The sequence below is a fragment of the Brassica napus genome, chromosome C3 (genome assembly GCF_020379485.1).
Source record: "Brassica napus cultivar Da-Ae chromosome C3, Da-Ae, whole genome shotgun sequence".
Taxonomy (NCBI): Eukaryota; Viridiplantae; Streptophyta; class Magnoliopsida; order Brassicales; family Brassicaceae; genus Brassica; species Brassica napus.
The window spans coordinates 22,491,454-22,506,300 of NC_063446.1; the positions used below are offsets into that span (position 1 = coordinate 22,491,454).

At 39.2% G+C, this 14,847-nt stretch overlaps 2 protein-coding genes and 1 long non-coding RNA gene across 3 annotated transcripts; 1 reads left to right on the forward strand and 2 right to left on the reverse strand.

Annotated features, from left to right (window-relative positions):
- Positions 1–653: 653 nt before the first annotated feature.
- LOC106384148 (uncharacterized protein At3g60930, chloroplastic-like) lies at positions 654–2,589 on the forward strand. The gene is made up of 3 exons (XM_013824159.1): positions 654–1,185; positions 1,277–1,893; positions 1,966–2,589. The coding sequence occupies exons 1-3, from the start codon at positions 654–656 to the stop codon at positions 2,587–2,589; spliced, it is 1,773 nt and encodes a 590-aa protein (XP_013679613.1).
- A 2,839-nt stretch (positions 2,590–5,428) lies between these two features.
- LOC106384147 lies at positions 5,429–6,859 on the reverse strand. Its single transcript, XM_013824158.1, has one exon. It carries the CDS (start codon positions 6,857–6,859, stop codon positions 5,429–5,431), a length of 1,431 nt encoding a protein of 476 aa, XP_013679612.1.
- Positions 6,860–11,068: 4,209 nt separating this feature from the next.
- LOC106385610 lies at positions 11,069–12,544 on the reverse strand. Its single transcript, XR_001277224.3, has 2 exons — positions 11,780–12,544; positions 11,069–11,402 (listed from the first exon to the last, which is right to left on the reverse strand). It is a non-coding gene; the product is annotated as an uncharacterized LOC106385610 (long non-coding RNA).
- Between the last annotated feature and the right edge of the window lie 2,303 nt (positions 12,545–14,847).

Genomic DNA, 14,847 nt, shown 5'->3' on the forward strand with positions numbered 1-14,847 from the left:
TCGAGTGATACAAATGAGATCGGTCAAGAAAGAATCTAAGAATGGGAAGACAACAAGATCGAAGTAAATGTGTAGCTCTCTCTAGGGTTTTCGATGCCTGCTCTTTCGTCTTTCTTCCTCTTCCTTTATAGTGAGTCGACTTCAAGATCTCCGTGGTAGCTTCGAAATCTTTGCCTCTTGTTGCACGATTTCCGCGACCTCGGACTCCTCCTCCTTGAGCTCGTATTCTTGCTATGTGATCAGGCCCTTTAAGGCTCATGCCTTTGATCGCGACCCATTATGGTGTTGACCGATATTGGGTCCAACATTTGTCCCCCAGCCTCTTTTGATTTGATCGAAAAGAAAAAGGGGCGGTTACCTTTTGACCAGGGTATTGTGGTTTGGTAACCAATATTGCTCGAATCCGGTTTTATCGATCGTTTCCAAAAAGAGCCGTTCGTTGGCGCTCCTTTTTTTATTATTATTTTAATCGGTAACGACTACTTTAGCCGTCGCTAGGGCGCAAGCTAGGTCATAATTGTTTTTCTTGATAGCGATGATAGAGCCGTTAAGGTGGCTTATATATACGTAGAGAATCTTCTTTTCACATCTCCACTTCTTTTTTCTCATCTCTTTCTCCTTTACTACGAATCTTTCTGTCCTCTGAGCTCAAGATGTGTTCGTCTTTTACTTTCTCTCGTCCGACTACTACAACCGATGATCTCGAGAACCTTTACAAGGTGTACGGGATCGATCATTCCGTCGTCCTTGATTTGGCCGGTGCACATGAGACTCCCGAAACCGTGAGAGAATGCTACTATGGAGCTTATCTTTCCTTCTTTCACTCATGCGGTCTTATCTTCCCGATCCCGGAGCCAATACTCGAGGTCTTGGCGGAGCTTGGGTTATCACTAACCCAGCTTCTCCTGAACTTTCTTAGGCATCTCGTCGCCTTCTTGGTTAAGGCTAGGGAGGAAGGTCTCGCTTTTGGTCTTAGCGAGTTTCGTCAATTCGTTCTGGTGAAGCGGAATAACCAGAATCCTGGTACTTTCCTCGTATCTCCGCGTCCAGGTCGCCACGTTATCGAGGAAATTCCTTATCGCGACGAGAAGTGGCGAGAGCAATTTTTTGTTTTCAAGATGGATCGAGCATCTATGGGTGATTTCGATTTCTCCCAGCTTCCCCGGCGTTGGGCCGAGAATACCGGTTGGTTTCCTTTTGCCTGTGTGTTGATGATTTTGTTTTTTTTTTTTGGGAGTCGAAGATTAAAACTCGTGTTTATTTTCGTTTGATTCAGTTCCGTCTGGAAGCTCCTTAATGTTAGATGAGATCCGTGGTCTGATGAGGGTCCTTCGGAGGGGTCGTTCGAACTGGTTTACTTTCGATCGAACTCAGATTCAAACTGTCTTTGCCTTACCGGCGGGGATCGACAGGGCTCCTTTGGTTGAGGAGTCTGGAGACGAGGCCGAACATTCCCAGGAGGTCGTAGTGACTCCTTCTGTTCAGAATCAGTCTTCAGATTGTCTAACTAGACAGCTTGTGAGGAGATCGTCGTTCCAAACTTCTGGGTCTACATCGAGGACCCGAGCTTCCGGGAAATCTCCCTTGATCTCGATTCATGATTCCAACGACAAAGATGTTTCAGGAGAGACTCGACCTCCTGTCTCGTTGAGTCCTGGCTCAGAAGATGAGATTGCGGCGGCGACTCGCAAGCGACGTCGGTCATCAGAGGGTGTCTTGCCCGGCTTGTCTCGTCCTAGGTTCGTTTCTGAGGGAGATGATTCCTCGTTTTCGGCCCAAGGTGACATAATTTCCCTCTCTGGTCGCATGAGGTCTGCGTGTTGTCATCTCCCATCTCTCGCTTCTTTGGTGGAGAGGGAAGCCTATGCCAAGGTTGTTGTGGCGAGCTCTAAGGTTCGTTTATGGCCATCATTCTTCTTGAAAAGCCGTTTTGTAATATTATACATACTTTCCATTTCTTGTCAGGTGATGGAAGCTTTTAACGAGTATGTCGTGACGATGGAAGATCATGTCGTGGCTTCTCGGAACGACAAGGAGATCGAGAGCATCGGTTTTGAGATCAAGAGGCTTTCAGAGGAGCTCGAGACCACTAAGCGAGAAGGGAAGACGGATGCCGAGAAGATCGAAGCTTTGACTGACGATTGGAGGAGAGTCCATCTAGAGAACGAGGCTCTCACGTCCCAGATGGTCGCTCAAAGGGCGAGGATTGCGGTGCTCGAAGTCGAGAGAGATCGGGACGTTCGCCTTGCTTCTCGCATTGCCCGTCGCGATATCGTGGAAAAGTATCGGAAAGTTCTCGAATCTTTGAAGGGTAGGTGGGCAAGCAAGAAGAAAGAAGTGTCTGCTGAGATCTGTCTACAAGAAGTGGACGCCAACATCGATCTCCTGAACGAGCATAAAGATGGGGGCCTGACTGTGGATGCCAAGCTTGCACGATTAAAGGAAATGGAAGGTGACTGCGAGGGTCTCGTCGCCCTAGCCGCCGTGCCGGATTGGTCGATCTCCGAGCTCGATCTTCCTCAAGTCTCAGATGATTCGACGAATCAAGTCGGGGGGTTGTCTGTCCCCGATGATTCTGGTTCTAGTTAGTTTCTTCTGTTTTAATATCTGATATCTTGGATACCTTTTAATGGATAATCATAATATTTCGGAATATCCTTGTTTCCTTAGCATTCGAGATTCTTTTTGTTCGAGCTGTTGAGATATGGCGGGGCTCTGATCTCTATAAAGCTTTGGCTTTGCTCTAAGGTTCGTCATAGTACCTCATTTAGTTTTGTTTTCACTCGCCAAAGGAATATGACTTCGAGGAGATCCAACTCTCGCGATTCCGATAGGGTACAGACTCAAACTAGTAGTGCCAACGTGGATCGTATTCGATCCGGAGATGTGAGTGATGCACTCACAGAAGTTCTTCATGAGGAGACCCCACTTCCGCGGCCTTCAACCCAAGGGGTCAAAGATCCCGAGGGTGAAAAATATGTGGCTCACGTTAAGTCGAGTATCCCAACGGGTTTGGAGGGGCGTGATCGTCCTCCGAAGAAGGCTAAAACGAATGGCTCGGATCGCCGTCCTGGTGTCTCGGGAGAGGTGGCTGTTGCTAAGCCGTTTCATTGGCAGTTTTCGCATTCTAAGGATTGTCCTATTACGGAGGATCCGATAGCGTTGCTCATCTGGTGAGGCACTTCAAACTTGCTGGATGTCCGCTTCCCTCTCTGGGTAATATGACAGAGCGCGAGGCTTACGTAAAGATGGTTGTAGCCCATGCCAAGGTCGTTCCATTTGGAATTCGGTCCATGTCGTATTTTTCGTTCGTTTTGTATGTACTAATTTATCATGTTTCAGGCTATGGAGGCTAACAATGAGTTCGCGGCGACTTTAGAAAAACGCCTGCAAGATGTTCCGCGTTCTGACGAACTCTATGAAATAAAGAAGGTGGTTCGGGAGCTAAAGCTCGGTTTGAAGATGGCTTAAAACCGGGAGTGTGCCAATGCTGCTCAACTGGCTGCCGCTGAAAAGCTGGGGGATCAGGCTGTTTCGTTCGAAGCTCGTCTGCGAGTTGTGAGTAACGAAAGGAAGTCAGCTCTCGAGCAAATTTCCTTCTTGGAGGCGAAGGTTGAATCTTCTGCCAATAAATTCTCTGACGATCTTCGCCGTGAGACTCGTGAGGCCAAAAGGGCTATGATGGATAGCTATTTGGATGTGTTGGCTTCTCTGAAGGAGAAATGGGAAAAGAAGAAGGATGCGACTGATTGTGACGCTCGTCTTCGGGAAGTCATGGCAAATATAGATCTCTTGAAGGAGATCATGAGCAACAATCTCCTAGCTTCGGATGAGTTGTCCCGGCTTCGGGCGAAGGAGATCGAGCTTGGGTCCGAGGTCGACGTGACGGTGACTTCGGATTTCTCCGTCGATCTGCCTCAGATTTCGGAGGATCTGCCAGAGGATTTCTTCGATAAGGTTCCTTCTGCGGCGGATGACGCGGTGAGGTGTTCGGGTGATCGCTTTGAGGATGGTGAATTTAGTATCGAAGAGTAGCTTTAGGGTTTTTCTTTGTTTTTCGATAAGGTTCCTTTTGTTGCTTTATTATTTCTTATTTAATAAAGAAGGGGGTCGTGGGTCCTAATTTTTCGTTGTCATTTTTATGTTTTATGCGAGGCCGATCTTTTGGAGCCAAGTGTCGATTTGTTGTAGATATTTCTATCGACGATTTCGATGTAACAAAAGATTTTGTTAGTTAGTTTTGTCGCGCTTGTTGGCGGAGTTGGCTGCGACCAAGGACTTGATCAGTGTCCTGGTTTCTGGTCAACTGTTGCAGTTATGCGATTTTATGATACGAGAAGTCTGGTGTGTTTGAATGTCTAAGAACTGTATCTTTTAAGATGTCGGATTCTGTTCATTACATATTTGTGAAAAGAAAGGCAATTTTTGATATTGTCATGTTGTTGTTCTTCGGATGTTGCGGTAAGTCCACTTTGGGTTCTGTAGGTGGAGGGTGACTGGACTCGTATCGTGAGTTGCCTACGTACCCTCATCGAGGGATCAAGTCATAACGTAGTTTGATTATTTTCCCAAGGATAGGGTCTATTTTTTGATTGTTCGTGTGCGTGAGTATGTCGGTTGTTAATTTTTGCTGCCTCATTTAGGGTGTTGCTCGATGTCCTTAAAGCTTGCGAGGTAGCATGTTCTGGAGTTCCTCTGGCTTCCTCTGATGGTTTCGATTCCTTTCGAGGTGGAAAATTTCACGCAGTGGTGATATGTCGAAGGGACAACCTTCATGCTGTATAGCCAGGGTCTCCCGAGGATTGCATTGAACGGGGATGGACGGTCTATCACGATGAATTCTATGATTTTTCAGATTTCTCCAGCGGTTACCGCGAACTCGATCGAACCGAGAGAGTAGGTGGTCTCTCCTGCGAAGCCAATGAGGGGAGTTCGCTCGTTCTTTAGGAGCGCTTTAGTGAATCCCATCTTTTTAAACGCCTCATTAAAGAGGACGTCGGCCGAGCTTCCGGTGTCGATCATTACTCGGGATAGTTCGCAACTGCCGACGTCGATTCGTATCACGAGAGCGTCGTCGTGTGGTTTATCGAGGTCTACGGTTTCGTTTTCGTTGAAGGTGATTTCGTGGTCGGGACCTGACATGGGCTCTCTAATTCCTATGCTGTTTTCTGCTCTCTGTTGGTATGCTTTGATTGAGTTGACCGAATTGCAGAACTTTGAGCCTCCGTAAATGAAGTCGATCCGTTTTTTACCCTTGTTGTGGGCCGGAAAATTCCATCTCTTAGTCAGGGCTGGTCGGTAGTGCCTCTGCCCCCCAGACAGATTGCGATTGAGAGTCTGCATTTTGTCTTATTTTTGAATCGGTTTCTCCAGCAGCTTGAGAATCTTGGTCATTTTATTCTTTCGCTTGAAGTTGGAGACTTTTATGCTAGGAGGTTTTGTTTTTGGGTTGTATGGAGTGATGCAGGGGGGGAGGAGTGACTTCGTCGGGATTTTCCAATGCACGGATTACTAGTGAGATCTCGAAGCAGATTTTTCCTTCGGTTTGGTTCTTGATTTCATCGGTTGCGCTGCTGTTCTGCTCCCTTGAAATCATGTAAATTCTTTTCTTCGAGGCTGGGGGTGAAGAGTTCGGTGATTCATGTTCGACCTCTCTGCCTCTTTTGTTTGTTGTGGCTTTGGCCTTTCGGTTGGATTTCGGAGTCACTGGCTCTTCTTCTTCTCCGACTTCTTCGTTAGTTTTCTTATTTTTGTTTTGATTGCAAAGTGCGGAACGACATTCTTCGGTCGAGTGGCCCTTGCGATCTTGGAAAGCGCAGTATTTGCTAAGGTCGTATGTTGAAGACTTTTGCGTCGAATTATTTATTGCGTAGGAATGTTGCCCTTTGGTGGTTGGTTCTTTAGGAGTAGCAGGTTTTTTGGTTGCGTTATTCTTGTTTGCGCTATACTGTTCTTTCAAGGTTGCGACTTCCTCTTTGTGAGTGGCAAAATAAGAGGCTTGGTGCAGGGCGTCGTGCAACGAGTTAGGTGCTCGTACTGCCAATTCTTCCCTGAATTTTGATGAGAACCAGACGCCATTCTTTAATGCTACGAGGGCAACGACTTCGTTCGGATGTGAAATATTGGCTTTCATTTCTCGGAATTTGTTTATGTATGCTCTTAATGGCTCGAAAGGCGCTTGTTTGAGATTCCAGATATCTGCTACGGTAACTCTTGTCTCTACGAAGGCTGAGTATTGTTTGAGGAACGCAGATACCAACTGGGTAAAGTTGTCGATAGAATTTTCTTCTAGTCCAGCGAACCATTCTAGGGCGGCTCCGGTGAGGTTCTCGGCGAAGAAACGACAATATTCGGCTTCTTTCTCGTCACTGGTGAGGTGCGCTCTCGATATCGCTAGACGGAAAGCTCGCACATGGGTCTTTGGGTATGTGCTCCCAGTGTATTCGGGGAATTTGAGTTTCCCAACGTGATGCAGTCTTACGCTGGCAATTATGTTTGTGAATGGGTTCGTTCTCGTTTCCTCGATGACCATGTCTATATCGGGAGTGGAGCTCGTCACCATGTGTACGATCGCATGTATCCTTTTAAGCTCGGCGTCGTTCCTTTCGATATAATTTTGGAAGGTTCCAGTTTCGTTCAGGATTCCCAAGTCTTCCCTTTGGGGGTCGATATTGACAGGACCGCGAAGATCGTGTCTCCGAGCTTGTTCTGATGGGTTATCAAACCCTGCTTGATGGAAGGTCTTTGTCGCGGATGGATTCGATTCCCGGGGATAGAGTGGTTTGGTGGTGAGATTTGTGTTCCTGGCTCCCCCTGCCTTTCCGTCGATCCGTTCTGGAATTAGATCGGGGTGCTTCATGGGCGTTGGAGTACAGTGTTGATTTCGTCCAGTCCACTATAGCTTAAGCTTCGGTGGGTCATGCCTTTCGGCGGGGGTCGTTGCGAATTTTCTCCTGCGTAGCGTCCGGATCGGGTGCTTGGGATCTCTGGAGTGCCAAACAGTCCAATGCTTTGGGGGTTGGACGTCATCCTTAACAGATCGAGGGACGTCTGATTTCTTTCCCGAATACTTGCAGCTCGATGCTCTGCGAGCTCCCTTTTGGCGTGTGACCAGTCTATTAGCAATAGCTTTGTTGGCGATCCGTTGACTAGGAATCTCGTCGATTAGAGTTGTCATCATTTCTCGGAGTTCGGTTAGTTCTCCTCGAGTTTGGGCTAGATGAGTCGGTGAGATCGGTCTAGATTGGGATCGGGTTAGGTCGTCGGAGGATGATCTATCTCTGGGGTGGTTCCAAACTCGAGCTACAGTTCGTTCCGGGACCATCGTCTGATTGATCGGAAGAGATCGATCTTGACTCGAAGTCCCGATTGGAGGGACTCGTTGTGCCGGGGCTGTTTTGGTCGCATCATTGGTTCATGTTAACCCAGTTGGGGTCACTCCAGCTCCTGAGTCGGATCCGATAGGATCGACGTCGTTGATTCCCGACGAGGTGGTTCCGGTGGTTTGGTTGGGATCCATAGTCGCGCTTAGGAAACTTATATCGGTTTCTTAGCAAAGATATTTTTCGTTTATCTTCCCCACAGTCGGCACCAAAATGTAGAACCTAAAATCTACACAAATTATTTGATAGTGATCGGGGTTTGATCTAGGGAACACAAATGATGTAGGCAACGATATCTTTAGAACACAACGATGTTAAATAATTTCCAGTATGTGAAAATGGATTTTATTGATGACTAAGGTCGAATACACTGAATTGAACTAGATTGAGTGATAAAAATAAGATCGATCAAGAAAGAATCTAAGAATGGGAGGACAACAAGATCGAAGTAAATGGGTGGCTCTCTCTAGGGTTTTCGATGCATGTTCTTCCGTCTTTCTTCCTCTTTCTTTATAGTGAGTCGACTTCAAGATTTCTGTGGTAGCTCCGAAATTTTTTCCTCTTGTTGCACGATTTCCGCGACCTCATACTCCTCCTCCTCGAGCTCGTATTCTTGCTATGTGCTAAGGCCCTTTAAGGCTCATGCCTTTGATCGCGGTCCATTATGGTGTTGACCAATATTGGGTCCAACAACTCACTATGTGGTTTTGTTCTTCCTCGAATTCTTCTCTTGTGAGGTTATCTGGTGTTTGTTGTAGATTAGTTTTATGAATTCCCAGTTGTGCGGTTGTTTCTCACGGCGTTATAGACTGTTCCGATCAATATTGCTGCTCTTCTTCTTCCTTAGATTTTGGCTGATGTTAAGGACTGCATCTCCTTGTGTTGGGTCAGAGTTTGGTCGTCATTGATGTTGTATTCCTCGTTGTTGGCATGCCGTCGATAGTCCCTGCTCGTCTTCGTTTTCAAGATATGATTTTTGGTGATATGACTTCTATGCTCTCGTTCATAGCTCGAGGGTGGCTACACTATTTTGCTGATTTCATTTTGTCTCCCCTTCCTTCTCTTTTTTCTAATCTCGTTGCAGCTTTCATCGCTGCTCGCATCTCTGGTGGCTCTTCCTTTCACTATGTTTGCCTCTCCTGGTTTGGATAATGTTTTCCTCTGTGTATGTTATGTGGGCTTGGAAGGTTGTTTCTGGTCTCAAGCTTGAACTTTGGTTTCTCGATGTTTGGCTTCCATTCTCCCTCTCTTAGGTTATTTCTCTTTTTTCCATGCTTTGCTTGGTATAAGTGTGCGAAGTTAGCTTCTTGGAGCTTTGTTCCCTTCTAACAAGAGCTTTGTGGTTCTTCGTTAGCATGGATGTGTTTGTTTAGTTTGTGAGGTGTTTCTTACCTCTTAGATGTTGGTTGTGCTTCTGGTGCTTTAGGCATGTGTCTTTCTGCTTTGTGGTGACTTTGGCATTCCAGTAATTTTTTTTCCTATGACCCGCTTTTTTTTTGTTTTTTTGCATAGGTGCTTGATCGCGCTCCTTTGTATTCGTCGGATTGCTTTGTCTCAAATTTTATCTTTCTACCCTTTTCTGACTTCTGCTTGTTCGGGCCAAGACATTCTATGGTAAAGTGATGTAAGTTAGTCGTCGTTCTTGATCTCCTTTCAGATTTGAACCTTTATTGAGTTAATGTTACTATGACATTTTGTTTTTCTTTGTAACTGTGGAGGTTTTAAGTTTAGATTTTGTGTTGTGTTATAGTTATTTTATGATTTTTAATAGTAAAATAAATATATAATTTGTAATGAATAATAAAAAATAGTAAAATAATAAAATAGTGAAAGTATATGTTATTTTTACTTGTAAATTTATTAAATATTTTAAAAATATTTATATTATTTTACTTATTTATTTATTCATCTTGAATTTTAGTGACCTATCAAATTAGATCATGTTTAATTTAGTGGTTAAAATAAAAAGAGAAAATAGACATTTACAAAAATAAATGCTCTTTTAAATACTTCTCGCTTTGATATTCCATTTTATTGGTTTTCAAATCTCAAATACCTAAACCGACAAAAAAAAACGATTATAGCTCTGACTATTTACAAATCGCACCGCAGTTAAAGTAATAAAAATCTCTACATACCTATATATCTATATTTTTCATATTAGAACTACACCGGAGTTGTTCTGCATGTTGCTATTTGAACGCTATAACTTGACCAAGCATTGACACCTCGGTTTTTGTTTGCTATTTGTAATGGATTAATAACATTTTTCTTCTCCAAAAAATTAGTCTTTTTCTCAAATATTTTTCTCTATATATAGAGTTGTGAATTTTTACATTTATAGTGGATTTGGTGATGAAAAATTCAATTTGAAGACATTAATAAAATATAAAAATAGAGACATATCTATTTAAATAATTTCTAGACTTTTTTTCTTTTGAAAAAAATCGGTGATCATCTAGATCTATGGAATGACTGTAGCTTCTAATCTAGAGATAGGGAAAGATGGGACGTTGCATGTGACGCTTCATATTTTTGATTATTTTAGTGTTTTGAGTTGTTTGTAATTTTCATCTGTGTGCATTAAGGGTTATGGTCACAATTGAAAATTTTGGGACCAATTCAAGAAGAAAAATGCACAATTGAAAAGTGTTGGGCCAAATTACAATATCTGAAAAAAACCTAAAATAAAAAAAAAGATTACATGAGTACACATGTCAAAAAACCATCTTCCACGTGTCATAAAAAGAGAAAAAAAATCTACTCTATATATATATATATAGATAATATATGTTTTTTATATATGTTTAACCCTATCATAAATGTGTGTGAAACATTCATATAATTTTCTTTTTAAGTGAGTATACACACTGTTGATATAGTTGAAAGCTACTAATCTATGGTATATCAATCTTCCAATTAGATTTGGGGATTTTTAGGGTTTAAATAAACTTCGTAAATATAGAATTGCTAGATTGATTTATTGTATCCTTCAATAGGATTGTTCTTACTGCTTGTTTCTAGAGTAATTAACTAGAAACCTGATCATAGGATAGTTAAGCGCATGCGAGAGATGGTCAATTACCTGAACTGAATCTTGCCGAGCTAGGTTGTTAGATACATGCGAAAGCTGGTTTAGACATCTAGTGAACATATCGATTGGGACGTTAATGCTTGTCTAAGGAGGTATCGATCGACACTCTTTGTACTCATTACTTGTTCGCATGCAAGAGATGAAACAAAGACTTAATTATCTGATTAGACTCGCAGCGAGAATTGGATATCTTACTATTGCATTCGAGTTCTAGAATCAACCCTTAGCATCTATAGATTTGAGTTCTGATAACCTAAATGAAACCATAATTCTAGCACCTTTCATCCATCGTTTACAACTTTATTTACTTTATTGGTTTATTTATCGCTTTACATTATTTGACCTAACTTGATCTGAAACTCAAGTGCGTTGTGTGAAATATTGAATCTCTGTAGATATGATCCTTACATACTACAAATCGATCTCTTATTTGAGAGAGTTGCTTGATGTTAATTTGAACACATAAAAAATCAAGACAAAGAATAGTAACAAACAGATTAGCAACCCTTGGATCATTTGATATAGATCCAAGGGCTGCTAAAATGTTTGATATAAAAGTGAAACGATGTAAAGAAAAATATTAAGAATAAAATTGACGAGAAATGTTTATCATCTTCATTACACTCTCTTAAAGTTTTATCATTGCCCTCATTTGTAACATTGTTTCTGACATTATGTCCTTATTTTGAATGTTACATATATTTTATGAAGAGCTAACAAAGACTAATGGATCAAATAATATAAAACATAATCATCAAACTGACCAATTACGTTTACAAGGTAAATGATCACAAGTACATATATTATACACGCTTCTTATGGGCCACCTCCTCGGGGCGATTTCGAAGGGGGTGTATAATAATGATGAGGGGGAGGGGGAGGGGGACGGGAAGGGGGAGTGGGACGGCGAGACGGTGAAATTCTTCCTGTACAATAAGAACAAGATGTTTCATTAGTTTCTTCATTGAATAATACGTCAAATCTCATCTGGCTTTGAAAAAGATAAACATTTGATATCTTATAAATCGTGTATAACACAAATACAGTATTCTTTATTGTTATTTTTTACATTTAACAGTCAGAAACAAAAGTTCTTGTGGTTTTAACAGCCAGAAACAATAATGTGTAAGTAATTGAATTTCTGGGGTGACCAAAACAGAATATAATGATTAAAAAAATATGATAAAATAACTTTAAAAATATCAATATGTACAGAAACCTTTAAAGGCATGCTGCTTGCATAAACATAAATAATAGAAGAACTGAAAAGGCAAATATGAAATGGGTGCAAGCAAATACTAACGTGGAATTCGTATAGCTTCCGTAAGACAAACTTGAGAGACAAATAATTGCAGAAGAATCAAAGAGAGAACCAGAGAAACTAAACTTGATGACTTTGTAGCCATTATAGCCCAATTTGTCACATTGCCATTACCAAAGACCATGTCAATATATATAGAAAGTAAATAAATCATCACTAGAAAGTATTCGTTTTTAAATAAAAAATTCCACAAACACTTTTCTTCTTTAGTTGGTAAAAAAAAAGAGACTTTTCTTCTTTCATATATTTCGTCCGCTCACTCATAAAAGGAAATGGCTTTTTCTTTACGAAATAAAAATGAGATCCTATACTTCAATATCATAAGAATTATTGCTAATTTAACTGAACAAAGGGTGGATTTTAATTTTAATATTGAAGTGTTATTAATTTCTAAAACAATTTTTTTTTCTTGTGAAATCCTTATGTACGTCTTTTTGATATTTATTCATGAAAAATTGCTTTAAATACTATAAATTAGCTATCACTTTTTATTTTAGAAAAATTTGGAAATAATATCAAATTTGTAACAAAATTGAAAATTTTCTTTTAAGAAAACGGAACAATATAGTGTGTATATATATAATATTATCAAAATAGAAATATTCTTTAGTTTAATCTTTTGTGGAATGTTACAGAATGTATGGTTGTAATTTTTATGATCCTTAATATTTTAGTACTTTATTTCTGTCAAACATATTTAGATATATTTAAGACTATATATACTAAAATCAATAAATGGTTTAATCTCACTTTGTCCATAACAACATGGCCCGTGTGCTTTTTATGCACTCAAGTTTCGAGTTCAAACCCTGTTGGAAAAAACTACATTGCGGTTATTTTTGGACACTCTACACATGTATGATCTCTTGCTTTCGACTCGTTTACAAGTTTGGTACATGAGCTTATCCGTAAATCACGCGCCTCCAAAAAATTAGTTTGGATATGTTTGAGTCTAAACTCTACTCATGAGTTATCAGAAAAAAAAAATCTCATTTCATAAATCAGTAAAAAATTTAGAAACACTAAAGATATGACACACTTGTATTCCCATGATTAGTGTCTTATATAGTAAACGTAAAATTAAGATTAGAATTCATTCGTTTGCTTTTCTAGATTAATACTAAAAATAAATACTAACTTTTTCAACTCAATATCTTATATTTGAATCTCTTAACACACTATCGGGAGGTCATGTGGTTACATGATGAGATTCCACGATCATTAATTTTTTTTTTTTTTGAAAATTACACAATCATTAAATTTTATAACGCAGTATATAACCTTTGTTAACTTAGATCATATAAAAAAAAACTTAGATCATGTCATTGACTCTTCAAATAGACCTCCTCAATATTTAAAAACATAAAATCTAGGCCAGTTCGAACCGAGCTAACAAACTTCGCTATAAGATATTTTTGTTAGAAAAACATGATGAATATATCCGTCAGAGTTATTAACCCAGAAATATCATCATGACTGTCATTCAAGTAGTACCAGAGCTTGACCTACACACATATATATTTTTTTGGTTTTTATAAATAAACATTTCAACATCTAAATTTTATTTATTTAATATTTAAAATAATCACGTACACTAATATATTTAAATATTTGGTATTACAAAATGAATAATATACGAGTAATCTTGATGTTGCTAAAAATGAAGTACTGAAATTATAAAGAAAATAGAGTTCAAACATGTAAAAATACCAATATAAATCTTTTTTTTTCTAATCATTATAAACCCTCATATAACCATTATTAAATGTTAATATAAATATGGATCATAATAATAGAATATTACCCCGGATCCGAAGTTTCGAACTGGACCGATCCGAAAAATCGGGTTTCGGGTCTGATCCAGATATGAAATCGAACGTCCGTTTCCCGTTTTGGAATCACATTTCCGTTCTTAAAAAAAATACAATGTCTTAAATCAATAAAAATATAAAATTATAGTTTTTAATTTATATAAAATCTAAATTTTAATAGTATTGAATAGAGAGCATAGAAATATATAAATATTAAAACTAATACTATAAATTATCTTTATGCATTGAGGCTTTTATTAAAGATAAATCATATATTAAAATATATTATGTCAATTAATTATAAAGAATTAAAAATAAATTTCAATTAATTATAAAGAATTAAAAATAAATATAATAATTTATTTTATTTTATTTTATGTGTGTTTTCAATATGAAATCATTTCAAAATTATTATAAATGAATAAATACTTTATTTTAAATTTAAATCACATAACTTTTAGGTCTAGATTTTTTTAAAATATCTTACATATGTATATATATAGATACGCTTCCAACGCGTACCCGCTTCCTAAATTTTTTAAAAATCTCGCTTCTGTGCTTCCATACACTTCTGCTTCCATGTACCCGCTTCCGTTTCCATGTAACATAGGTTTATTCAAGTCTGCTTTTATTTAATTTCAGAGTTCTCATATTTATAGGTCTTATCCTCTTATATTGATTTGAGTATTCAGATAATTCGGGTAAAAAGCACCATTTTGAATATGTTCGGATAAAAACAGCTAAACCCGAACCCGAACCGATTTTCTACGGTTACTTCGGATATATCCGAAATTATCCGGATCAGACAAGTACCGAACCGTATCCGATCCAAGTTTTATAAATACCCGATTGGTACCAATTTTTACATATCCAAAATATCCGAGATCCGAGATACCCGATCCGAACCGATCCGGTTATCCGAATGCTCAGGCCTAATAATATCATTCATTTTAATGTTAGTTATCAAGTATGATGCTATACTTATACCTAGTAAATAAAACCCATAAGAGTACATTGTGTGTAATTTAATTAAAAAAATAAAATATCTCTAAATATTATTCATTAATAGAAATGATAGATGAAGAATTGAAAGATTATTTCAGGTGATTCAATATTTCCCTTTTGTGTTATTTAATGTAGTGGTTTGGTTTAATTTTTATATAAACAAATATAAACAAATAATAGGACCACTTGGTTTACGAATGTAATTACAATATAGTGATATGGACCAAGTTTTAT

Excerpts from the sequence above, each read along its gene's own strand:
- LOC106384148 (XM_013824159.1), top strand. The coding sequence starts at position 654 with ATGTGTTCGTCTTTTACTTTCTCTCGTCCGACTACTACAACCGATGAT. Across the intron at positions 1,186-1,276 it reads GCGTTGGGCCGAGAATACCG|TTCCGTCTGGAAGCTCCTTA; the intron begins GTTGGTTTCCTT and ends CGTTTGATTCAG. Across the intron at positions 1,894-1,965 it reads TTGTTGTGGCGAGCTCTAAG|GTGATGGAAGCTTTTAACGA; the intron begins GTTCGTTTATGG and ends ATTTCTTGTCAG.
- LOC106384147 (XM_013824158.1), bottom strand. The coding sequence starts at position 6,859 with ATGAAGCACCCCGATCTAATTCCAGAACGGATCGACGGAAAGGCAGGG.